This window comes from Chlorocebus sabaeus, chromosome 26 (genome assembly GCF_047675955.1).
Source record: "Chlorocebus sabaeus isolate Y175 chromosome 26, mChlSab1.0.hap1, whole genome shotgun sequence".
NCBI classification, from domain to species: Eukaryota; Metazoa; Chordata; class Mammalia; order Primates; family Cercopithecidae; genus Chlorocebus; species Chlorocebus sabaeus.
This window is the reverse complement of record NC_132929.1, coordinates 18,243,363-18,267,644: the sequence shown is the minus strand read 5'-3', so window position 1 is coordinate 18,267,644 and position 24,282 is coordinate 18,243,363. Positions and strand designations below refer to the sequence as shown.

At 46.9% G+C, this 24,282-nt stretch overlaps 1 protein-coding gene across 2 annotated transcripts in view; it reads right to left on the bottom strand.

The window, feature by feature from the left end:
• Positions 1-24,282, bottom strand: part of CAPN3 (calpain 3) — a 58,925-nt gene that overhangs the window by 9,566 nt on the left and 25,077 nt on the right. Inside the window, exons 2-12 of one of the 2 annotated variants that reach the window (XM_008016916.3) lie at positions 19,307-19,376; positions 17,563-17,681; positions 15,648-15,781; positions 14,448-14,616; positions 13,448-13,591; positions 10,843-10,926; positions 9,232-9,317; positions 6,752-6,829; positions 2,467-2,627; positions 334-503; positions 10-21 (exon numbers count right to left, since the gene is read on the bottom strand). In XM_008016916.3, the coding sequence (XP_008015107.1) occupies positions 10-21; positions 334-503; positions 2,467-2,627; positions 6,752-6,829; positions 9,232-9,317; positions 10,843-10,926; positions 13,448-13,591; positions 14,448-14,616; positions 15,648-15,781; positions 17,563-17,681; positions 19,307-19,376 (1,227 nt within the window). The remainder of the gene's footprint in view (positions 1-9; positions 22-333; positions 504-2,466; positions 2,628-6,751; positions 6,830-9,231; positions 9,318-10,842; positions 10,927-13,447; positions 13,592-14,447; positions 14,617-15,647; positions 15,782-17,562; positions 17,682-19,306; positions 19,377-24,282) is intronic. The other variant, XM_073012082.1, reaches the window with a different exon arrangement.

Here is a 24,282-nt window from a genome sequence, read left to right as displayed (position 1 = left end):
CTGCTATACCTCTTTGGGAACCTTGAGGAGAAACAGAAAGGAAGATGCTTCAGATCTGAATGAGGATGAGGAACCTGCGGAAGGGAATGCCAGCAACTGCAGCCCGCATGTGGAAGCCTGATCCCCAGCACCCGTCCTGCCAGGCCCACCCCACTGCTGCTCTGATGCCCCCCTGGTATTTTTTTGCTTATTACTAACACAAGTGGGCCTGATACCAGGAGCTCTGGGGGTCACTGAGTATCGAGGAAGCCAGAGGACCCCTCTAGAAGCCCCTGGAAGCGTCCTCGCTGGGGAAGTATGTTTCCCAGGCTGGAGCCGATCAGGACTGCACACCTCGTAGATGGCGAAGCCAATGGTGAAGAGATTGGCCCCCAGCTTCCGGTCCTTGCGCCGGTTCTTCTGCATCAGCGCCACCAGGAAGCTGCAAATCACCTCCGAGTCGTCAGGGTCATCGTCCTCCTCCAGGAGCTTCAGACGGTACTGAGGGTTGGTCCAGAAAGTATCTGCGCCCCCAGAAAGGAAACATGCATTCAGAACTGCCTCTCAGAGGGCAGGAAGGAGATGAGACAGAAGGAACCTATTTATTTCTATGCCCTGCATCTAGGTGCTTAGAAAATATCAACAGAAAACACGATTCAGGCATTTGTCTATTGGGGGGGCGGGGTGCTCCCTTTATACAGATAGAGCTGTACTGACCAGATGTGTGGCTCTTCCTTCCTCTCTGAGCTTTCGTTCTCAGTCTTTGCTGATGATTTTGTTTTCCTTACCTGCACCTTAAACGCTGTTGGTGTCTGGAATCTGGTCTCGGCCTCTTCTCCTCTTACCTCACCCTTCCTGCCTCCCTAGGCGATCTTTCTTCTGCTTTTTAACTGCCCCTACACACTCATGATGCCTGAGCCATATATCCCAGCCTCAATCTCTCTCACCGTTGTTTTTTTTTTTTTTTTTAGACAGAGTCTGGCTCTCTTGCCCAGGCTGGAGTGCAGTGGCACGATCTCGGCTTACTGAAGCCTCTGCCTCCTGGGTTCAAGCGATTCTTCTGACTCAGCCTCCCAATTAGCAGGGATTATAGGCGCCCGCCACCATCCCTGGTTAATTTTTGTAGTTTTAGTAGAGACGGGGTTTCACCGTATTAGCCAAGCTGGTCTTGAACTCCTGACCACAAGTGATCTGCCTGCCTCCACCTCCCAAAGTGCTGGGATTACAGGCATGAGCCACCGTTTCTGGTCTTTTGTTTTTTGAGTTCTTATCATATCACCAAGTGCCATCTAATATGCGCATCCAATACTCTATTACAAATCTTCACTGGGATACTCTACAGGAACCTCAACCTTTCCTTGTCCCAAGCTAAATTCCTTTCCCTATAACCCCACAATCAACTCCACCAAAAACAACACGCTGATATTTTTCTCTTGTCTTTTTTATTTTTGTTGAGGCAGGGTCTTACTCTGTCACCCAGGCAGGAGTGCAGTGGCACGATCATGGTTCATTGCAGCCTCAACCTCCCGAACTCAAGCAATCCTACTGCTTCATTTTTTAAATTTTTTGTAAAGATGAGATCTCACTATGTTGCCTGTGCTGGTCTTGAACTCCTGGGCTCAAGTGATCCTCCTGCCTCTCCCTCCCAAAGTGCTGGGATTATAGGCGTGAGCCACCCGCCCGGTCTTCTTGTGTATCTTATGTTGTAATGTTGTCAGGTCCCCAACTGGGAATCTTGACATCATTCTTTATTCTTCCTTCCATACATCACCCAATATGCTCTCCCTAAATCTGCTCTCTCCCCTCCATCTCTGCTGCTACTGACTTGGTCTAGGTTTTCATCATCTCTGACTTAAGCTATTGCAGCAGCTGCTAACTTGGTTCTCCAATACTGCCCTTACTGTTACTGACACAGTACTCACAGTCCCCGACTTAGGATGGTTCAGCTACAATTTTTTAACTTTACAATGTGAAAGTGATGCACATTCAATAGAAACTGGATTTCGAGTACTCCTACAACCATTCTGTTTTTCACTTTTAGTGCAGTATTAAGTAAGTTACATGAGCTTTTCAACATTTTATTGTAAAATAGGCTTTGTGTTAGATGATTTTGCCCAACATTAGGCTAAGGTCAGTGTTCCGAGCATGTTTAAGGTGGGCCAGGCTAAGCTATGACATTTGGTGGGTTAGGCATATTAAATGCACTTTCGACTCAGGGTGTTTTCAAAGATGGGTGGGCTTATCTAGACATAACCTCATCATAAGTCAAGCAACATCTGCATTGTTCCCACAATTTCCTGCTTCAAAGTCACTACCAGCTCCCTATTGCAAACTTCTCAGCATGGTGGTTTCCTTCTCAGTAAAATAGGGAGGGTTTAATAAGATAGTGGACATCTGGAACAGAGAGACTTCATAAGTGCTAGTTAGGCTTCTTCTGCTTGGAACTTGTTCTGCTTGGACCCTCCCCCCATCAAGAGCATCTCCCACCTGGGAAGTTGCGGCAGCCTCCAGCCGAGCAACCCCGCACCCAGCGGCCCTCATTCACAGACACTGTCCAGGTCTGAAGCTTGTCAGACTGCAGAGCGTCGGCCGTGAGGTTGCAGATCTCCAACTTTGTGAAATGGTAGATGAAATCCTCATAGGACATCCTGAGAGGTTGGAAGAAAAGAGACACCCATACGGGAAAAGGTCAGGAGGGCTGGGAGTGGAAGACCCCAGGGCTAACACAGCACAATAATAAAACAGTCACAGGAACTTGGCCAGGGTCCCAGAGGAGCCTCTGTTTCCTTTTCAGGGCAAACGCTGTCACTTCTGATGCATCTACTCCAAACCACCATCTTTCCTAACAATGATTCAAAAATGAGCCAGGCCCTGAAAGACAAATGTCGCATGCTCTCGTATGTGAAAGCTAAAACAAAGTGTATGTAATGGAAGAGGGAATAGATGGTGGTTACCAGAGGCTGGGAAGGGAAGGAGAGGGGAGAATGAAAAGGGGGTGGCTAATGGATACAAAATACAGTTAGATAGAAGAAATAAGCTCTAGTGCTCACCCGGGCGCGGTGGCTCACACCTGTAATCCCAGCACCTTGGGAGGCTGAGATGGGTGGATCACCTGAGGCTAGGAATTCAAGACCAGCCTGGCCAACATGGTGAAACCCCATCTCTACTGAAAATACAAAATACAAAAATTAGCTGAGCGTCATGGCGGGCACCTGTAATCCCAGTTACTTGGGAGGCTGAGGCAGGAGAATCACTTGAACCCAGGAGGCAGAGGTTGCATTGAGCTGATATTGCGCCATTGCACTCCAGCCTGGGCAACAGAGTGAGACTCTGTCTCAAAAAAAAAAAAAAAAAAAGGCTCTAGTGCTCAGTAGCACAGTCAGTAAGGCAAACACAGCTAAACAAGAATTTATAGTATAGTGTGTGTGTGTGTGTGTGTGTATACATATATATGTATTAAAATATATACATATTGTGTAAAATATATAAGTAAACTGTATACATATTATCATCATTGATTTGGAAAACTCAAATTTCCTTGTAATGAGAAAAAAACTGCTACAAATTTGCCTGTTGGTTTATGTCCAAACTTATATTCTACATATACCTCTTCAAGCTGAAAAATATGAAGGAATCTGAAGAAAAGGAAACTAAAATACTCAAACTGTCATGAGGCTTTGCTTTCATACTGTGTATATATACACGTATATATACACACACACACTTAATATGTATATATACGTGTATACATATATATGTATATATACACACACGTCTGTATACATACGTGTGTGTGTGTGTGTATATATATATTTTTTGAGACAGTCTCGCTCTGTTGCCCAGGCTGGAGTGCAATGGCGTGATCTTGGCTCACTGCAACCTCCACTTCCTGCGGTCAAGGGATTCTCCTGCCTCAGCCTCCCAAGTAACTGGGATTACAGGTTGCCTGCCATGACGCTCAGCTAATTTTTGTATTTTGTATTTTCAGTAGAGATGGGGTTTCACCATGTTGGCCAGGCTGGTCTCAAACTCCTAGCCTCAGGTGATCCACCCACCTCAGCCTCCCAAGGTGCTGGGATTACAGGCATGAGCCACCATGCCCAGCCTATATAGTATCTTTCAAAATAGCTAGAGGAAAAGAATTGTAATGTTCCCAACACAAAGAAAAGATACATATTTGAGATGATGGTATCCCAATAACCCTAATTTGATCATTACACATTGTATATGTATATCAAAATATCATATGTACCCCCAAAATATGGGTACATATGTACCCCCAAAATATATATAGCTATGATATATCCATAAAAAATAGAAGGCCACGTGTGGTGGCTTACATCTGTAATCCCAGCACTTTTTTTTTAAGACAGGGTCTTGCTCTGTTGCCCAGGATGGACTGCAGTGGTACAATCATAGTTCACTGCAGCCTCAACCTCCTGGGCTCAAGTGACCCCCTGCTTCAGCCTCTCAAATAGCTGGGACTACAGGCACACACCACCACACCTGCCTAATTTTAAATTTTTCTGTAAAGCTGGGGTCCCATATGTTACCCAGGCCCACATCCCAGCATTTTGGGAGGCCAAGGTAGGAGGATCACTTGAGCCCAGGAGTTTGAGACCAGCCTGAGCAATATAGCGAGGCCCATCTCTATTGTAGTTTTTAAATAAATTAAAAAATAAAGTAATAAAAACACAAAAATCCTTTCCCTTGACATTATACTAAGACAACTTTTTTTTTTTTTTTTTTTTTTTTTTTTTTCCTGAGACAGAGTCTCACTCTGTCATCCAGGCTGGAGTGCAGTAGTGCAATCTGGGCTCACTGCAACCTCTGGCTCCCGGGTTCAAGTGATTCTCCTGCCTCAGCCTTCCGAGTAGCTGGAATTACAGGCCCAAGCCCATCATGCCTGGCTAAATTTTGTATTTTTAGTAGAGATGGGGTTTCACCATGTTGGCCAGGTTGGTCTCGAACTCCTGACCTCAAGTGATCCGCCCACCTTGGCCTTCCCAAGTGTAAGACAACATACTTAATGTCTGCCACAGTGTCAGACATTAAATATGTTGACAGAAGAATTATTATTTTCCCAAAAGGAACTAAGAAAAAGAGAACAATTTTTTTTTTTCCCTAACATATTGGCCACAAGCCATGTTTCTCATTTTCTTTATTTTTTTTTTTGTTTTTATTTTTTAGATATGGGGTCTCATGATGTTATTCCAGCTATACTTGAACTCCTGGGCTCAAGCGATCCTCCCACCTCAGCATCCCAAGTAGCTGGGACTATGGCATATGCCACCATACCCGGCTTGCATCTCGTTTTCTAAGCGACTGCTCTTAGCTACTGCTTAAGCTTTATTATCATCATTGATTTGGAAAACTCAAATTTCCTTGTAATGAGAAAAGCTCTGCTACAAATTTGCCTGTTGGTTTATGTCCAAACTTATATTCTACATATACCTCTTCAAGCTGAAAAATATGAAGGAATAAGAAAAGGAAACTAAAATACTCAAACTGTCATGAGGTTTTGCTTTCATATTGTATGAGGAATGTGATTTCCAACTCTAACACAACTCTCTTAATAAATGCACTTCTGTATCACTTATCAGTTGTAACTGGAATACAAATAACATGGCTATAAAAATTAGAAACCCATAAAACCCATTTTCATTTTTTGTTCCTATCCATTCATTCTTCATTTACATACTTTTCCTTTTTAAAAAACTGAAGTATAACTTATGAACAATAAGGTGCAGAACTCTTTTTTTTTTTTTTTTTTTTTGAGACGGAGTCTCGCTCTGTAGCCCAGGCTGGAGTGCGGTGGCCGGATCTCAGCTCACTGCAAGCTCCACCTCCCGGGCTTACGCCATTCTCCAGCCTCAGCCTCCCAAGTAGCTGGGACTACAGGCGCCCGCCACCTCGCCCGGCTAGGTTTTTTTTGTATTTTTTAGTAGAGATGGGGTTTCACCGTATTATCCAGGATGGTCTCGATCTCTTGACCTTGTGATCCGCCCGTCTCGGCCTCCCAAAGTGCTGGGATTACAGGCTTGAGCCACCGAGCCCGGCCAAAGGTGCAGAACTCTTAAAAAACAAGGACTCGAACTCTTAAAAAACAACGACTCCAACTCTTAAAAAACAAGGACTCCAACTCTTAAAAAACAAGGACTCCAACTCATGTATCTTGATGGGCGAGCTCAACAGAAATTCCGTTCTCCAAAAGGTTACCGTGCGTCCCACCACTGTGCGCCAGGCGCCAGGTGCACGGAAAGGAGAGATTGTTCGGGAAAGAACAGACAAGCAAACAATTTTAAGGGTGATGAGCATCATAAATTAATCCCAGTCCTGGGGGAACTTAGGGGGCTCTCCTTAAGCTGAGACTTGAAAATTCTCTTTAAGCTGAGACTTGAAGCCTGAGTAGAAGCAACCTGAGACGGTGAGGTTGACGTTGGAAGATCAGGGTAAGTGGAGCTTCCTAGGCTCAGAAAAGAACTGTGCTAAGGCCAAGGTGCATGTGGCTGGAATAGAGTATGCGGCGGAGGGGCACAGGGGAGGCAAGAGCCGTATCATGTTGGTCTGGTCCTGGGCTCAGTTGTCCCTGTGGCCTGGAAGGCTCCTCTCAGAACCTCAACCTTGCTGGGCCTTGGGCTGAAGGAGGAGAACACAGCCCACATCTCTCAAGGGCTGGAATCTGATAACCTCAGCTGGGGATTGACGTCTGAGATTTCCCCTCTCTTCCCCATCCCTTACCCTTCTGGGTCTTCCTGGGTTCCGGACTCACCAGAACTCTCCATCCTCAGTGACCTGGTGCTGCAGACGGGCCGTCTCATCTTTGTCCACAAAGCTCCAGTCCTTCCAACTGGTGGGAAAACGGAAAAATTAAGGAAGGAGGAAGAAAGGAAGGCCTGATGTAGGTTGGGACAGGAGAAATACAGAGTTGCAGCCACTGTGAACCACCAAAATGTTGACCTCATCTGTACCCTCAGTGTGAAACCCAATAGCAGTGACTTCTCACATCAAGACTGAGCCTGAACTCCTTAAATGGGCCGGCGAGGGCTTGACCCTTCTCATCATACTTTAAAGGTTAAGAATTGGGTTCTGGGCCAGTCGCAATGGCTCACACCTGTAATCACAGCACTTTGGGAGGCCAAGGTGGGCGGATCATGAGGTCAGGAGTTCGAGACCAGCCTGGCCAATATGATAAAACCCCATCTCTATTAAAAATACAAAAATTAGCTGGGTGTGGTGGTGAGCGCCCATAGTCCCAGGTACTCAGGAGGCTGAGGCAGAAGAATTGCTTGAACCCAGGAGGCAGAGGTTGCAGTGAGCTGAGATTGCGCCACTGTATTCTAGCCTGGGCGGCAGAGCAAGACTCCGTCTCAAAAAAAAAATTGGGTTCCGGATGTAGACAAACTGGGAGTTCCATTTAATAATAGTGCTAGCTATGCAACCTTGGGCAGGTCACTTAACCTCTGTCAGACTCTGCTTCCTCAACTGCAAAAGGAAAATGATTATGTCACCTATTCACAGGGCTGGGCTGGGCAGATGAAATAATGCACGCAAAGCTATTAGTAGAGTGCCTGTCACATAATAAGAAACTCTGAGTTACTAAGAAAAAAAGGCCCAGCCTGTAAACATCTTTCCTGTGCTGGGCAACAGCCCAGCATTGTGTTTCTAAAGACTGGGCAGTTTTAACACACTCTCTCTCCTCACAGTGCGGCCAATAAAGTGCACATATGTTTCAGGCTCACTGAGGAGAATTCAACTAAACTGGGTGCTCCCTGGAAAGGTAAGGGGTTGAGGAGGTGCTTGGAGTCAGTGAGAGAGCCCTGCAGGGGAGATGGAGATTTCTGAGACCAGGAGGAGGGATGCAGTAGAGGGAATCTCCTTGAGTGAACAGCGTCGGGTCCACTTGTCTCCAGCCCCTGTGATGGCAGCGTCATGGTAAGCAGGGCGGGGCCGCACACCAAGCTCTGAGGCTGGAGGACACAGCAAGGGTCCCTGCAGGTGACCTGGGCCAGTGAAGTAGACAACTGAGGAGTCACTGAGGGCCTTCCCAGAGCAGAGAGTCGCTCCCTCCAGGTAACCTTTCTCTATGCTTCCCCTCCCACCCAAACTAGGTGTGGAGGCCCCCTCTTTGTGATCCTTATTGTGGCATTGATCTCAATTATTGGTGTGTGCTTGCCTGTCCTTCCCCGGACCTTAAACCCACAGGCACAGGGCCCATGAGTCTGCGTTCATTTCTACATCCCCAGACGGTAGCCTAGGGCCTGGCAGAAGTCAGCACTGAGGAACTAAGGATTTGTAGCGTGGATAAGTGAAGGAAGGCATGTGAATGTCTGCAGGAGGCAGTCAGGACACGAGGATCGGCCCCTAATCACAGTGTATCAAGGGAGGCTGTGGGTTCACAGACTATTCCCAGTGCCTTGACCTGTGCCTCCCGTGTAGTAGGTGCCCAAGAAACATTTGCTAAACGAGTGACTCAGCAAACCAGTAATTACATGCTGGGCTAAGAGGTACCCAGCGGTACATAAGCACAGAAGCCAGGGGCCCAGGCTGCCTGGGTGCGGTCCTTCTCCTCTACTGAGTCCTGCCATCCCCTTCTCGAAATAAGAGGAGCTCATGGGCTCATTCAGTAGTGAATCGCCTCCCATTCAGTAGAGGTCATCAGGAACCAGTGGGACCATGGAAGTTTTGCAAATGTGCTGGAGCCGTCATAATTTCCCATGTTTGTTATTTTTGTTGCCCCCAGTCTATTCCTTTCTGTGATAAGCAGTAAAATTCAAAGGGCTCTTGTGCCTTCATACAGGGATAGCACGGGTAAGGAAATCTTGGCAATGGCTCAGCACTTTCCAAAAACAGTCCCATTTACTCCTCGTATCAGCCCACACGGTAAGCGCTAATAATACTGTTCTCATTTTACAGGTAAGGCAACACAAGACTCCAAGAAGGGAAGTCACTTGTCTAGCCCAGACCCCTGCATTCATACTCTTTTCCTGCCTGGACCTTCCCCACGCTTTCTGGAATCCTTCCTTTCCAGCCAATGGCTGTCAGTAACCTCTCTGGGTCCCTGGCACCCCGCTTCCGCTCCTGGCCTTTCCCTGGAGCCAACACTTGTGCCCCTCTTCTCTGTGGATCATTGGTTTTGAGGGTGATCTTATACCAAGCATCTTCAATACTCTCATGGCTCAGTTCCCAACACAGTCTTGTCCGGGGCCCTGTTGTCTCCCACTGCCAATCCCGTGGGGTCCCCTCACCTACCCATCACTCCAAGAGCCGTTCCACTCCACCTGGCCCCAGGGATTCCGCAGCCGCACCAGCTTCACTTTCTCACCTTTGAACAGGACCTTAAGACAGAGAAAGAGCTCTCATGCTCGCAGCCTGTCTGGAAAGGGAATCTTCTGTCTTGCCTGAGGGCTGGGACGGGGCTGGGGGGCAAATCCCTTACAGGAGGGTGTTCTGCCTGACTCTGGCCAAGGAGACTAAGCAGAAGTGTGCTGGGGAATGGAAGGGTCAGACCTTTCCTCCTGAGTCTGCCTGATTTAGGGCTTGGCCATCTCCTCTCTATCTTCTAAGAGGCAATTTTCTCAGGAACATCCTGCCGTTCTGAGCTTCGGGGGAGGAGGCGGGGCATAAACAGTAGGGCCCTGCTAGCACATCAGGTGTCTTTATATAAATTACAAAAAAGGCCTCTGCTGGCCAGGCGTGGTGGCTCACGCCTGTAATCCCAGCACTTTGGGAGGCCGCAGCAGGCAGATCACAAGGTCAGGAGTTCGAGACCAGCCTGACCAACATGGAGAAACCCCCATGTCTACTAAAAATACAAAAATTAGCTGGGCGTGGTGGCGGATGCCTGTAGTCCCAGCTACTCAGGAGGCTGAAGCAGGAGAATCGCTTGAATCCAGAAGGCGGACATTGCAGTGAGCCAAGATTGCGCCACTGCACTCCAGCCTGGGTGACAGAGTGAGACTCCATCTCAAAGGAAAGAAAGAAAAGAAAAGAGAAAAAGAGAGAAAGAGAGAGAGAGGGAAAGACAGACAGACAAAAGGCCCCTGCTGACTGAGGAACTACAAACAAGCAGACTTCCTCCAGCCTGCTGCAATGAGCCGATGCAGGCAACTGCCCCTCTCAGCCCATCCCTCTGTACAGGGCACAACCTGCCCAACTGTGTGCAACAGGCCTTACAATGTTCCTGTCTCAGGCGTGGCCCAGGAAAGCCCAGAAGTCCCAGAAGGAGCAAAACAGAACAGTCAGCCTCTCGTATCCATGGCTTTGGCATATAACCAATCGTGGATCAAAAATATTCCAAAAAACAATAGAAAATAATACCAAAAAAACCCCAATGCAGTGTAACAACTATTTACATAGCATTTCCGTTGTGTTCAGTACCATAAGTAATCCAGAGATGATTTAAAGTATACGGGAGGATGTGCATAGGTTACATGCAAATACTACTCCATTTTATAGAAGGAACTTGAGCATCTGCAGATTTTGTTAACATTGGGGCTTCTGGAACCAGTCCCCGTGGCTACCCAGAGATAAATGTAGCTTTCTGAACATGAGAGAACAGGAAGCCCAAGAACACATGAAATCAACTTTGTAAAAGCAAAGTGATATTTCAATTTGTTCATTGGAAATGTTGGAAAAATTGCCATCTTTAGCTCAAAAAGCAAAGATAAACTATGCACCAACTGTGGCAGGATCCACCTCTACCAGTTTCACAAGCCCCTCTGCGTGGCTTGGACCTTGAACTGGATGTCCTGATCAGAGGCAAGCTCTGCAGACAGGGAAGGGGCCCCAACAGCTAAGTCCTGACTTCAGGAGGTTAACCCAGGAGGGTGCCCTTGCCCCACCAAGCCCCACCAGGCTCACCTCATCCAGCCCCGTGACAGAGTAGGCGTGACCTCTGACCAGCCCGCAGGCCATTCTTGTCTCATACTGAACGGGAACGATTGTCTGTAAAGCAGTAACCAGAGTGCCCATTAGGGGCAGGGAAACAGAAGTTCTGCTGCTTGCAGACAAAGTTCATACTAGTTCATTTTCCGGGCTCTGTGAAGACACAGACCACTCTGCTCGCTGAAAGTGTGCCTCACGACCACGAACAGACCTTCACTGGCTCTTTACGAGTGTCAAGAGACACAGCTCCAGACAAGCTGGTCTCCCTGAGAAGGCTCTGTCCTGACCATGAGAGAGCAATGTGGATGCTGGGATGTGGGGTGGGTAACAGCGTCCCTGCCCCTCCTTTCTGGATCCCTTAGTATCCTTCAAAGGAGGAAGGGGTAGAGTTGGAGGCTGCCCTGGGCTTCAGGATCCCCCTTCCCCTGAGGCCATCCAGGGTTGACTATTCCTGGAAGAGAAAGGGGTTGAGAAAAGGGGTTAGATGACACATAAGTCTAGCTTTTTCTTTTTCTTTTTGTTTTTTCAAGACAGAGTTTCGCTCTGTCACCCAGGCTGGAGTGCAGTGGTGCGATCTCGGCTCACTGCAACCTCCGCTTCCTGGGTTCAAGTGATTTTCCTGCCTCAGCCTCCCGAGTAGCTGGGATTACAGGCACGTGCCACCATGCCCAGCTAATTTTTTGTATTTTTAGTAGAAACAGGGTTTCACCATGTTAGCCAGGCTGGTCTCGAACTCCTGACCTCAGGTGATCCACCCGCCTCAGCCTCCCAAAGTGCTGGGATTACAGGCATGAGCCACCACGCCCGGCCAAGTCTAGCCTTTTTCTTTACATCCCCTCACCTCCTCCACACTCACCTAAAACATAATATTCAAGAAATCAAGAGTCCCAGTGCTCAGAGAGAGAATTCTGAGAAGGCCCAAGGAGATCCCTGCTCAGACACGACCGACCGTGCCTAAGGGGTAGCTCTTCCATTTGCAGAAATTTCCAAGCTGCAGCCATGGGGGATCCTTGGCAGAAGGGTAGGATCACTAAAGTCCCATGAGCCCTGGATAGGCTCTCTACAGCTTCCGTGTGCCGACTAACGTAACAGCTTTAAAATGAGCTTCCCACAGCCTTGCTAAGCTGCAGAATTCCTAGAGCCTTTTTCAGGGTGAGGGGTATGGGTGGAGCCAGGGCTTTTGGCATCTCGGCCTCTCCCAGATCTCAGTCTCTCCCAGATCTCAGTCCTCATGATCCAGATCATGCTGAATGGACTGGGAGGGGGCGGGAGAGTCATTAATCCTTAGTTGTAGACCCGGGAAGCTGCTTGAAATGAGTCTTCTGTCATTACCTAAGCATATCATTCAACACAGCAATTCTACTGCTGGGAATCTGTCCTATGGAAGTCACCATGGATGTATACAAAGATGTATCTATTGGAATGTTCATTATAGCATTTTTTAGAATAGTAGCAAAACAAAACAAAACAAAGAAAAAAAACTCAACTTTCCAATAATAGGTTATCGGGTAAATAAATTATAACATATCTGTGTGTTTGAATATTGTGTAGCTACTAAAAAATGGTACAGGAGAATACTTTGGGCACATTAAGAATATCAAACTAGCCTGGGCGCAGTGGTTCACGCTTGTAATCCCAGCATTTTGGGAGGCTGAGGCAGGTGGATCACTTGAGGTCAGTTCAAGACCATTCCAGCCAACATGGTGAAACCCCATCTCTACTAAAAATACAAAAATTAGCCAGGTGTGGTGGTGTGCACCTGTAATCCCAGCTATGTCAGGAGGCTGAGGCAGGAGAATTACTTTTACTTGGGCAGCAGAGGTTGCAGTGAGCCGAGATGGCACCACTGCGATCCAGCCTAGGCAATAGGGCAAGACTTGGTCTCCAAAAAAAAAAAAAAAAAAAAAAAAAATCAAACTAACTGAAAAAAGCAGGCTGCAAAGGGGTACATACAATATGAAAACATTTTAAAAATAAAAATATAGATTCAGTGTGTGCACAGAAAAATCCTGGAAGAACATATACTAGATGTTAAGAGTGGTTATCTTTATATGGGGAAAAATATAAGTGAAATTTTCTTCTGTGTTTTTCTGTATGGCTCAGTATTCTCCAGTGAGCAGGTATAACTTATGAAAGTACTAGAATATAAACTCTACAAGAGGGAGACCTTGCTTTTTCCACAAATACTGAAAAAGAGGAGAGAATTTGCTTTGCTAGAGGTGTGCCTGGAGCATAGTAGGAGCTCAAGTGCTGAATGAATAAATGAATACATTAGAAGAGGAAAAATATTTTAAAATAAATTAGGTCTCTCTGCTATTTCTGTCTGATAGTTCGTTATAAGAGGAACTGCCTGGACCATGGAATATGCAGAAACTCCAGCAGAGATTCCCTCCAAAATCCTGGTTCTTGTACGTTCTTCAGGAGCCTTGGCTGAGCAAGTTATTTCAACCCAGACCCTTGGGAGGTGCCAGGTGGGGGTGTGTGGGTACGGCCCTGGCTGCTGAGGGGAGTCTGACACTGGCAGGGCGGGGTCATGTGGGTTGGAGGGATGGTCAGTCCTGATAATCGGAGGCATACACACCCGGGTCGGTCTTTCAACTGAGGCTCTGGGGTCGAGGTCTGAGTCCCGGAACAGCGAGTTATCCATATTCCTCACCATCCGTGCAATCAGCTCTCCCATGTTCAGACCAGAAGGAGAGGTTCCATAGGTCATGTTCGTGCCATCCTGAGGCCCGACAGAGACAGCAGGGAACAACCCAGGAGAGGGAAAGAACAAATATAGAAGGGTGGAAAGGGAAGGAGAGAGGAGGAAGAGATGGGACAGACAAAGGGAGAGAGGAGAGATCAACAGAGCACAAATGGAGGAAAGATGGAGAAAAATGATAAAGGAAAAAAAAGTTCATCCATGCTGTTGTGTGCTAACTGATCTTCCAAGCTCCACCGGGCGTGTTATGGAGAGAAAGGGACAGGAATTCAGCTTGGACCCCATCCTCCCCGATGGAAACCACTAAGCCTATCATAGCAATATACTGAGCAGCCCTCAGGGAAGACATGCCCCCTGAAGGAGGCCTGGCCACGGGTGGCCATCTCCCTACCCTTGGCTCCTGTCTCAGTTCACAGCATTTCTTTGCACTGAAAGGGGCTGCGGGTTTAGCTTCTCCCAGGTAACAACACAAAGCCCACGTCCCAAGTGGGGGGTATGGTGAAAGTGCAGTGACTGGGAGGCTTTCTTAGGGAAATGGTGGGCTCAGGTCCACAGCCAAGTATGTGGCCAGCTTAATGGGAGTGTGCTGAGACTGAGGAGCATCAGCAAGGGAGGCCTCCACTGACACAGGCCTCTGGACTGATTTCCACTGACATTCCAGAGCTTGAAATGTCCCTGACCAGTGTCTTTATTGAAAATCCCCAAGAACTGTTCTCCCTTGAGAAATTCCCAGTCCTCAAAGTTGACAGCCAGTTCCTGCTTCCTCAAACGAAACATGCACTCTGTCCCACACAAAAGCTCTGTGCTGCCCTTCATTGGGTAAAAGGCTTCCTGACACTTGGAGCTCCCTGCCCTGTGCCCCATACCCCAGACTTACATCAATGGAGCAGCCCATGAGGGAGCCTCTCTCGATGGCTTTCTTCATGATCTTGTGCATGTCACTAGGAGCGTCCCTGATCTCAAAAAACTCTGTCACCCCTCCTGTGAAGTCCTCCATGGCCTCTGTGGTGTTCCCACCTTTCAGAGCTTCATAGGAACCATGGAGCCTTAGAAAGAGAATGAAGACCAATTTGGGGTCACAGAGTTCCAGGAAACAAAGCCCAGGTACCACTGCCACCAGAACTTTACCTCTTGGATGCCGTGATGTTCTTTCATCAATTCCACATTAACCCTGTGAGCTAATGGGGTGGAAACAACGATTCCCTTTCTTCATAAACGAAGAAACTGAGCTCAAGAGGCTAAGTGACCCACCCAAGACCACAGAGAGCCAGAGGCACTGGGATTGAAACCCAGCTATTCCCACTTCCTGAGAGCTATTTTTACTACATCCTGAACCTTGAGGAAGGGCTGCATTAAAGTCATTAGCAGCTGCTGGTGTGGTGGCTCACACCGGCAATCCCAGCACTTTGGGAGGCCGAGGCTGGTGGATTGCATGAGCCCAAGAGTTCGAGACCAGTCTGGGCAACATGGCAAAACCCTGTCTCTACAAAAATTAACTGGGCATGGTGATGCCCGCATGTAGTCCCAGCTACTTGGGAGGCTGAGGTGGGAGGAGCACCTTGAACCCTGGAGGTCAATGCTGCAGTGAGCCGTGACTGCACCTCTGCACTCCAGCCTGCGTTACAGAGTGAGACCTTGTTTCAAAAAAATTTTTTAAATCCATTATTAGCATCTGGGGAGAGCTTTTAAGTTGAGAGACAACATGGTTTTATAAATCTGCTATAAGCACATGAGGTTGAGCCAAGCAAGACCCTGGGATCTGAGCTCCAGAGATACAATGTTCTGATCCAAGACTTGTAATGCCACCATGGAGGCACAATGAAAGAACTCGCCTTGGTAAGCTAAAGCTAAAGGTCTTCTATGCACATCTTCATTTCTACTCTTAAATTTAATGTTTTTAATTAGAGCTGTTGTTGCCTGGAACTGATCCCTAACTTTGGGTCACAGTTGGACACCAACGCCCACACATATGCGTGTATAGAGGCACATGCCTCTTCCTGTGAGTGAGGCCTTGGCTGGATTTTGCAACCCACTTTCTCACCTCTAGTCCCATCTCACATTCTAAAGCGTTGCTTACTTAGCATAAGCCTTCTCCAGCAGAGCGCTCCAGAACTCATTGCGGTGGTTGGACTTGGTGAAAACCAGTTGATTGTTGTACGTTGGCAGGCAGTCATCAATAACTACGTCCACCCACTCTCCATAGCGCCAGAACTGCATAGAAGCGTCAAGCACAGAGTCACATACTCAAATTACTGTTAGGAAATGTGTCCTTCCTCCATATTCCTCAGGGGGTTCTTGGATCCCAAAGCAGCATCATTTCCTAAACTCTGCATCTGGGTGCCTGTTCATCCTATTCTGGTTTGGGGTGTGTGAATCTGTCTCTAACTGGACTGTGTGCTTTTCGAGGGCTGGAAGTGAGTTACATACACTTCATGTCTTCCACAGAGTCCAGCCCTGTAATGGGTATAGTGGGTGCTCCATGAGTGTCTTAGGATGTAAGATTTTCATTCTCCTGCTCAGCAGGTCTGGGGCAGGGCCTGGGTGTCAGTACTCTCAGGTGCCCCCAGCTGATTCAATGTGGCCAGGGTTGGTAACTATGCAGTGAAGGCACTGTACTGATTTAGGTTTTTTGTTTGTTTGTTTGTTTTTGATGGAGTCTCGCTCTGTCGCCCAGGCTGGAGTGCAGTGGCGCAATCTCGGCTCACTGCAAGCTCCGTCTCCTGGGTTCACGCCATTCTCCACCCTCAGCCTCCTGAGTAGCTGGGACTACAGGCGCCCGCCACTACGCCTGGCTAATTTTTTGTATTTTTTTAGTAGAGACGGGGTTTCACCACGTTAGCCAGGATGGTCTCAATCTCCTGACCTCGTGATCCACTTGCCTCGGCCTCCCAAAGTGCTGGAATTACAGGCAGGAGCCACTGCTTCTGGCCTTGATTTAGGTATTTCTTGATGCCAAACTGAAGAACAAGGATTGAAGTGGAGGAACAAAGTGACCCAGAATCTATTCTAGCTGTAGCAGGAACATTGTCCAATCATTTCAAGTTTGGATGTTGCTCTTTTTTGAATGAATCAGTTTGAACTGAAAAGGGCCAAATGCAGTTTAGTCTCCTTTTCAATGGCACTTTCTCCCTCATTGAAAAGAAAACAGAAATCTATCTGATATTTGTGTTTAAGGCCCTTCAGATCTAAGACCCTTTAAATGTGCCATGTTCCCAAGGCAGCAGGAGGGGGAGTCTGAGCCTGGGGACAGACCTTTTCTGAGGCCTTCCGTGCTGAGGTGCAAGATCAGCAGAGCAAGAACTGGTAACGTGGCTCATCCTGGGACACGAGGGAGCCTTTGAGGCTGGAGACAGGCCGACTCCCCAGCATCCCAGAACCTACGAGACCCTCACAGGTGGAACTCAGTTTGGTTCTGCTCTAGCACTAGCTCTATGCCAAGATGACTGGGACTCAGAAAACTTCCAGTAACTGGATGGATTCTAGAACCATCGAACTCAGTTCTAGGGCAGACAAGAAGCCTGATCCCCAGGTTAAGCAGAATCTTCTTCCAGGGCTTGGAAGAGAGGAGTGATAGCCTTGGTACCGCCATGCCTTAGAGAGGAAGAAGTACACAGGAGCCCTGGACAGGGGTTGCTGTACAATCTGAAGGGTCCTGTGGTGTCCCAGTGCTAATATCTTAGGGACCTACTTGAGAAGGGCTGCAGGCAGTAACAGCAGCCAGACAGCTGCAAAGACAAAAATAGACCCACAGTAAACAGGATGCCTTCCTGCCTTTCTGGGACATAGTGGAAGGTGGTGGGGGAGGGATTAGGGATCCAGAGATAAGCAACTGCTTCCTCCCAGGCTTGAAGCCTTAAGGGGGTCCATGCCCACTGTTGCTGCTGGGGTTAGATGGGTGGAAAGTTTCCTCCAGCTTCTGGGAAGTCAAGGCCAGGAGACCAGCGGTGGGTGTCCTGCAACTGACCCTCTTAACTACACTCTCATTACCTCACCTGGAAGTGGAAGATCCCTGCGTAGTTTTCGATGAAACTTTGATCCTGGGGTATGACTCGGAAAAGAAGGCGCTGGTTCAGGGTGAGGCAGGCAATGGCTGCGAGAAACCAGCAGTCCCCTGCAGGCAGACACAGGGCACAGATCGTGAGCAGTCCTGCTCCTCCTGGGAAGAAAAAGCCCCAATCCCAGCCAGCCACTCCACTTCCCTGAACAGGAACTCCCTTGGTGCCCACTGTCCTACTTCCAGATCTGACCTTACAGAGGTGTCAACCCAGGGAAGGAGAACTGGACAGGAATTCCTTGACAATATGATCAACAGGTAACTTACTCCCTGTGACTAGACATTTTCCTCAAGGCTGCAGGCAGTTCCTCCAACTGCGGTATAAACTCACTTCCTTTTTAGGCCTCAATGGAGACAGAGCAGTAGGTGATCATAACTGGGCTGTTCTTCCTAACACCTGCAGGAAATCCGCCCTGCCCCGTGCCTTTGCAATGTGAGTCCAATTCCTCTTCCCACCTCAGCGAAGACTGAGCATCAGAGAACCATCCACCAGGATGATTTGTACTGGAAGGAAGGCCAGGTAGGCAGCTGCCCTGGAACCGGTCTCTAGGGGGCGGTGAGACATTGCCGGCAATGGAATGAGAGCAGGACATTTTCTTACTCTCTAGAGTTCTTTTCTGACAGAGTACTGTATGTAGTTGGAGGTAACGCTTTGCGCTCTGTCTCTCTGTCTCTCTTTCTCTCTCTCTCTCTCTCTCTCACACACACTCTGTGTGTGTGTGTGTAATAGGGGGTGTACCTGGTCATAGAGCTGCCTTCTAAGGAGGATGGGTTAAGTGAAATGCAACTGAGACTGTGCAGGGGAGATGAGAGCTGCCTGCAGCCACCCTCCCCTACCCTCCTTGGAAGCAACCAGTCTTTCCTTGGAAAGAGTATATTGGTTTGAAGGTCCTAGATTATTATGTCCAGGGCTCTGCAGGAAACCTTCCCCCAGGTGCAGGAACCCAGATATTCATCTGATTTCTTCTCAGCCTCCCTTTCTGGAACAAAATAAGACAAATTCCTTTCATTTGGTTTTGGGTGCCCCTTTTCCTCAAATTTAAATTGTTTCTGTTGATGTTCTCTCCAATTTTACTTCACAGAGCTTGCTTATAGTCCACACCAAAGACAATACTTTCTGAACAAGAGGTCGAGAGAGAGGAAGATCAGATGGAGCAGCCAAGCTAACCAAAGAGAAAATTAGATGCTCATCTACATGGCGGATGCCATCTTTGTTGAAAGACTCCTTTAATACGGAGCTGTGCTGGGGCAATTTAAACAAGGGTTCCAGTTACAAGTGCTTTCCTTGGTGATGCCTTTTGTGTGTATCTAGAGTCTCCACACCCAAGGGGCATGCTTGGGGCACAGTCACAGAGCTGTCTTCCAAGAAGGACGGGTACAGGGAAAAGCAGGGCTTTTGTCATGCTGAGTGGGGTATGTAAGTGTCCTTGAGATGCTGGAGAGGAGGCCACAGGATGCAGATACCCCCTGTGATGCATGGCAGAGTGCAAAAGAGGCATGTAGGAGGAAACGAAGCCATCGCCAGCATGTAGATAAACGACCATAAAGCAACTGTTATAAAAAATCCTCCAAAAAGTTACTAGAAGCAAGAACAGATTGTCCCTTTACCTCCTGGAAAGGGATCACACCTTGTAATCACCCCTTGATCATCTGGCAGGATCTGATCTGAGGTACTTTCCTACCTAGATCTCCTTGACAGATGTCAGTTCTGTTGGCTCCATCAATGATAAATCGGGGATTCTCACAAATTTCCTGTGAAACAAAAAGGAAATGACCAGGTAATAATAATTGTGTGTGTGTGTATGTGTGTGTGTGTGTGTGTGTGTATAATATTTATTTATTTATTTTATTTTATTTTATTTTTTTCAGACAGAGTCACACTCTGTCGCCAGGCTGGAGTGCAGTGGTGTGATCTTGGCTCACCACAACCTCTGCCTCTGGGGTTCAAGTGATTCTCCTGCCTCAGCCTCCCGAGTAGCTGGGACTACAGGCATGCACCACCATGCCCAGCTAATTTTTGTATCTTTAGTAGAGATGGGGTTTCACCATGTTGGCCAGCATGGTCTCCATCTCTTTTTTTTTTTTTTTTTTTTTTGTTTTGTTTTTTTTTGAGACGGAGTCTGGCTCTGTCGCCCAGGCTGGGGTGCAGTGGCCGGATCTCAGCTCACTGCAAGCTCCGCCTCCCGGGTTTACGCCATTCTCCTGCCTCATCCTGCCGAGTAGCTGGGTCTACAGGCGCCCGCCACCTCGCCCGGCTAGTTTTTTGTATTTTTTAGTAGAGACGGGGTTTCACCGTGTTAGCCAGGATGGTCTCGATCTCCTGACCTCGTGATCCGCCCGTCTCGGCCTCCCAAAGTGCTGGGATTACAGGCTTGAGCCACCGCGCCCGGCCGGTCTCCATCTCTTGACCTCGTGATCCACCCGCCTCGGCCTCCCAAAGTGCTGGGATTACAGGTGTGAGCCACTGCGCCCGGCTTCAGCAGCTATTATTTATGGAGTTCCATTATGTAGTGTTCCTGATAGTATTCCATTCGGCCCTGTGAAGGGAATACTATCATTCTTATTTTTCAGACAAGGAAACTGAGGCCCAGCGAGGTTAAGAAACTTGTGCAAAGACACACAGCTAGTAAGTGGCAGAAGCCAGAAGCATGTCTCCTTTTTATATTGTCCCATGCTGCTTCCCACACTGTCATACTATCTGAGTAAGGATGTACCTTGAGAGTTAGGGCAGTGTTGGCCAGGCACGGTGACTCACGCCTGTAATCCCAGCACTTGGAAGGCCAAGGCGGGTGGATCACTTGAGGTCAGGAGTTCGAGACCAACCTGGCCAACATAGTGAAACCCTGTCTCTACTAAAAATACACAAATCAGCCAGGCATGGTGACAGGTAATCTCAGCTACTCAGGAGGCTGAGACAGGAGAATCAAAATAATAATAATAATAAATTAATTACAATAAATAAAATATAGATTTAGTGTTTTGTTTTGTTTTTGAGACAGAGTCTCACTGTGTCACCCAGGCTGGAGTGCAGTGGGCAACACAGGCTGGAGTGCAGTGGCACCATCTCGGCTCACTGCAAACTCCGTCTCCCAGGTTCAAGCAATTCTCCTGCCTCAGCCTCCCGAGTAGCTAGGACTACAGATGTGTGCCACCACACCTGGCTGGTTTTCGTATTCTTAGTGGAGACTTTTTTTTTTTTTTTTTTACGCCAGAAGCAATTGGAGCAGTATATTTAAGATGCTCAAGGAAAGAAAATGTGAACCAAGGATTTATATACAACATGCTTCTTTTATTCATTTCAAGAATAAGGGATGTGGGCAAACTGTTTCTAATACATAAGAATTCAGGGAATATTGTTCCCAGAGCTCTTCCTGAGGAATATACTAAAGAATAACTTTCAGACAACCAGAAGGTTTAGAAGGACATTAACATAAGGACTGGGAATAAGTAGTTAGTATATCGTTATATGTAGATTTAAAAACTACATGATGGCTGGGTGCAATGACTCACACCTGTAATCGCAGCAGTTTGGGAGGCTGAGGTGGGTGGATCACGAGGCCAGGAGTTCAAGACCAGCCTGGCCAACATGACGAAATCCTGTCTCTACTAAAAATACAAAAATTAGCCAGGCGTGGTGGCTCATGCCTGTAGTACCAGCTACTCGGGAGGCTGAGGCAGGAGAATTGCTTGAGCCTGGATGCAGAGGTTGCAGTGAGCCAAGATCGCACCATTGCACTCCAGCCTGGGCGACAGAGTGAGACTCTGTCAAAACAAACAAACAAACAAAACAACAACAACAAAAAAGCCCAACAAAGTATATGATGATTAAAGGGAGGATGCAAAGTATGTAATATATTGCCTATAGTGTTCGGGCAATGAACAACTATTTAAAACCATTTTAAATGAAAGGTGAAAGAAGAAAGCCTATGGAAAGACTAAACTGTTTTCAGGAATTATTTTGGTAATGATATTATTAATATTGTTATTCTGCAGCTTACTCAGACAAACACAAGTAGAGGAAATTCATTGCCAGCAGACTTGCCATAAAGAAATGTTAAAATAAGTTATTTAGGGAGAAGAAAAATGATATAGATCAGAAACTTGGACCCACATAAGAAAGGAAGAGCACTGGAGAGGAAGTAAATGAAGATAAAATAAATTCTTAATCTAAAGGATAACTTAGTTAAAATCATAATAAAAATAATGTGCTGGGCAATTATAGCATACAGATAAGTGAAATGAATGACAGTAATGTTATAAGCAAAGGAAGGAAGGAAATGGTAATACTTTGTTATAAAATACCCATACTACAAACTAAGTGGTATAGAGTTATTTGAGGGTGGACTTAGTTGAAAACGTATATTGGAAACTCTAGCATGACCACTAGAATTGGAAAAAATAAATATAACTGATATACCAAGAGAGGAAATAAGGCCGGGTGCCGCGGGTTCACACCTGTAATCCCAGCACTTTGGGAGGCCAAGGTGGGCAGATTGCTTGAGCTCAGGAGTTTGAGACCAACCTGGGCAACATGGCAAAACCCCGTCTTTAAAAAAAAAAAACAAAACATACACACACACACACACACACACACACACACATATTAGTTGGTCATGGTGGCATGCACCTATAGTCTCAGCTACTCAGGAGGCTGAGATGGGAGGATCGCTTGAGCCCAGGAGGCGGAAGCTGCAGTGAGCCAAGATCATGCCACTGCACTCCAGCCTGGGTGACAGAGCCAGACCCTATCTCAAAAAAAACAAAAACCAAAAAAACAAACAAGATGACAAAAACGAGGAGGTAAAAGGATAAAATATAAAACTTTCAGCCAGGTGCGGTGGCTCAGGTCTGTTATCCCAGCACTTTGGGAGGCTAAGGTGGGCGGGTCAGGAGGTCAGGAGATCAAGACCATCCTGACTAACACACTGAAACCCCGTCTCTACTAAAAAATACAAAAAAAATTAGCCAGGCGTAGTGGCGGGTGCCTGTAATCCCAGCTACTCAGGAGGCTGAGGCAGGAGAATGGTGTGAACCCAGGAGGCAGAGCTCACAGTGAGCCAAGATCACACCACCGCGCTCTGGCCTGGGCGACAGAGCGAGACTCTGTCTCAAAAAAACAAAAAACAAAAAACAAAAAACAAAAAAAACCTTTCAGTTAAACCAGAGAAGCCCCAGAAAAAGGGGAGGGGACAAGAACAAATGCAATAAATAGAAATCAGTTACAAACATGTAGGTAGTAATCTAACTATATTATAATCACTTACATGTGAATGATCAAAATACACCAATTTAAAGACAAAGACTGTGAAAGTGGATAAAAACAAGACTCAACTATATGTTGTCTGCAAGAAACTCACTTCATTTATTTATTTTTTTGAGACAGAGTTTCGCTCTTGTCGTCCAGGCTGGAGTGCAATGGCACAGTCACTGCCTCTCGGTTTCAAGTGATTCTCCTGCCTCAGTGTCCTGAGTAGCTGCGATTACAAGCATGCGCCACTATGCTCGGCTAATTTTGTATTTTTAGTAGAGATGGGGTTTCACCATGTTGGCCAGGCTGGTCTCAAACTTCTGACCTCAGGTGATGCGCTTGCCTCAGCCTCCCAAAGTGCTGGGATTACAGGCGTGAGCCACCATGCCTGGCCAAGAAACCCATTTTAAATATAAAAACTCATACATAGGGAAGGATGTATCATGCTAACAATAATCAAAAGAAAGTTGGAGTAGTTGTATTAATTTCAGAAACAGCAGACTTCAGAACAAGGACAATTATCAGAGATAAGGAGAGCATTACATATAGATGAACAGATCAATTAGTCAATTTTCCAAGAAGACATACAATCCTAAATGTGTGTGCACCTAACAAGAGTGTCAAAATACATGAGGCAAAGAGTGATAGAACTGAAAGGAGAAATAGACAAATCCAATATTATAGTTGGTGATGTCAACACCCTCTTTCAGTATTTATAGATCAAGCAGGCAGGCAGGCAGGCAGGCAGAAAAGCAATACGGATATTGCTGACCTGAACAACACTATCAACCAACTGGATCAAATTGACATTAATAGAAGTCTACATTCAACAGTATCAGAATAAACCATTTTCTCAAACTCATATGCAACAAGTCAGTAAGATAGACCACATTCTGAGCCATAAAACACACCTTAACCAGATTTTTCTTTTTTGAGATAGAGTCTCTCTCTGTCATCTAGGCTGGAGTGCAGTGGTGTGATCTCAGCACTCACTGCAACCTCTGCCTCCCAGTTCAAGTGAGTTTCCTGCCTCAGCCTCCTGAGTAGCTGGGATTACAGATGCGTGCCACCACGCCTGGCTAATTTTTGTATTTTTAGCAGAGACAGGGTTTCACCATGTTGGTCAGGCTGGTCTCGAACTCCTGACCTCGTGATCCACCTGCCTTGGCCTCCCAAAGTGCTAGGATTACAGGGGTGCACCACTGCATCCGGCAACCAATTTAAAAGAATAGAAAGCATAAATGTCTTCACAGACCACAGTAGAATGATACTTGAAATCAATAACAAAAAGATAGTTGAAAAATCTCAAATTATTTGGAAACCAAACAACACAGTTCTAAATAACACATAGGCCAAAGAAGAAATGTCAAAAGAATTTACAAAATATTTTCAACTAAGTGAAAATAAATA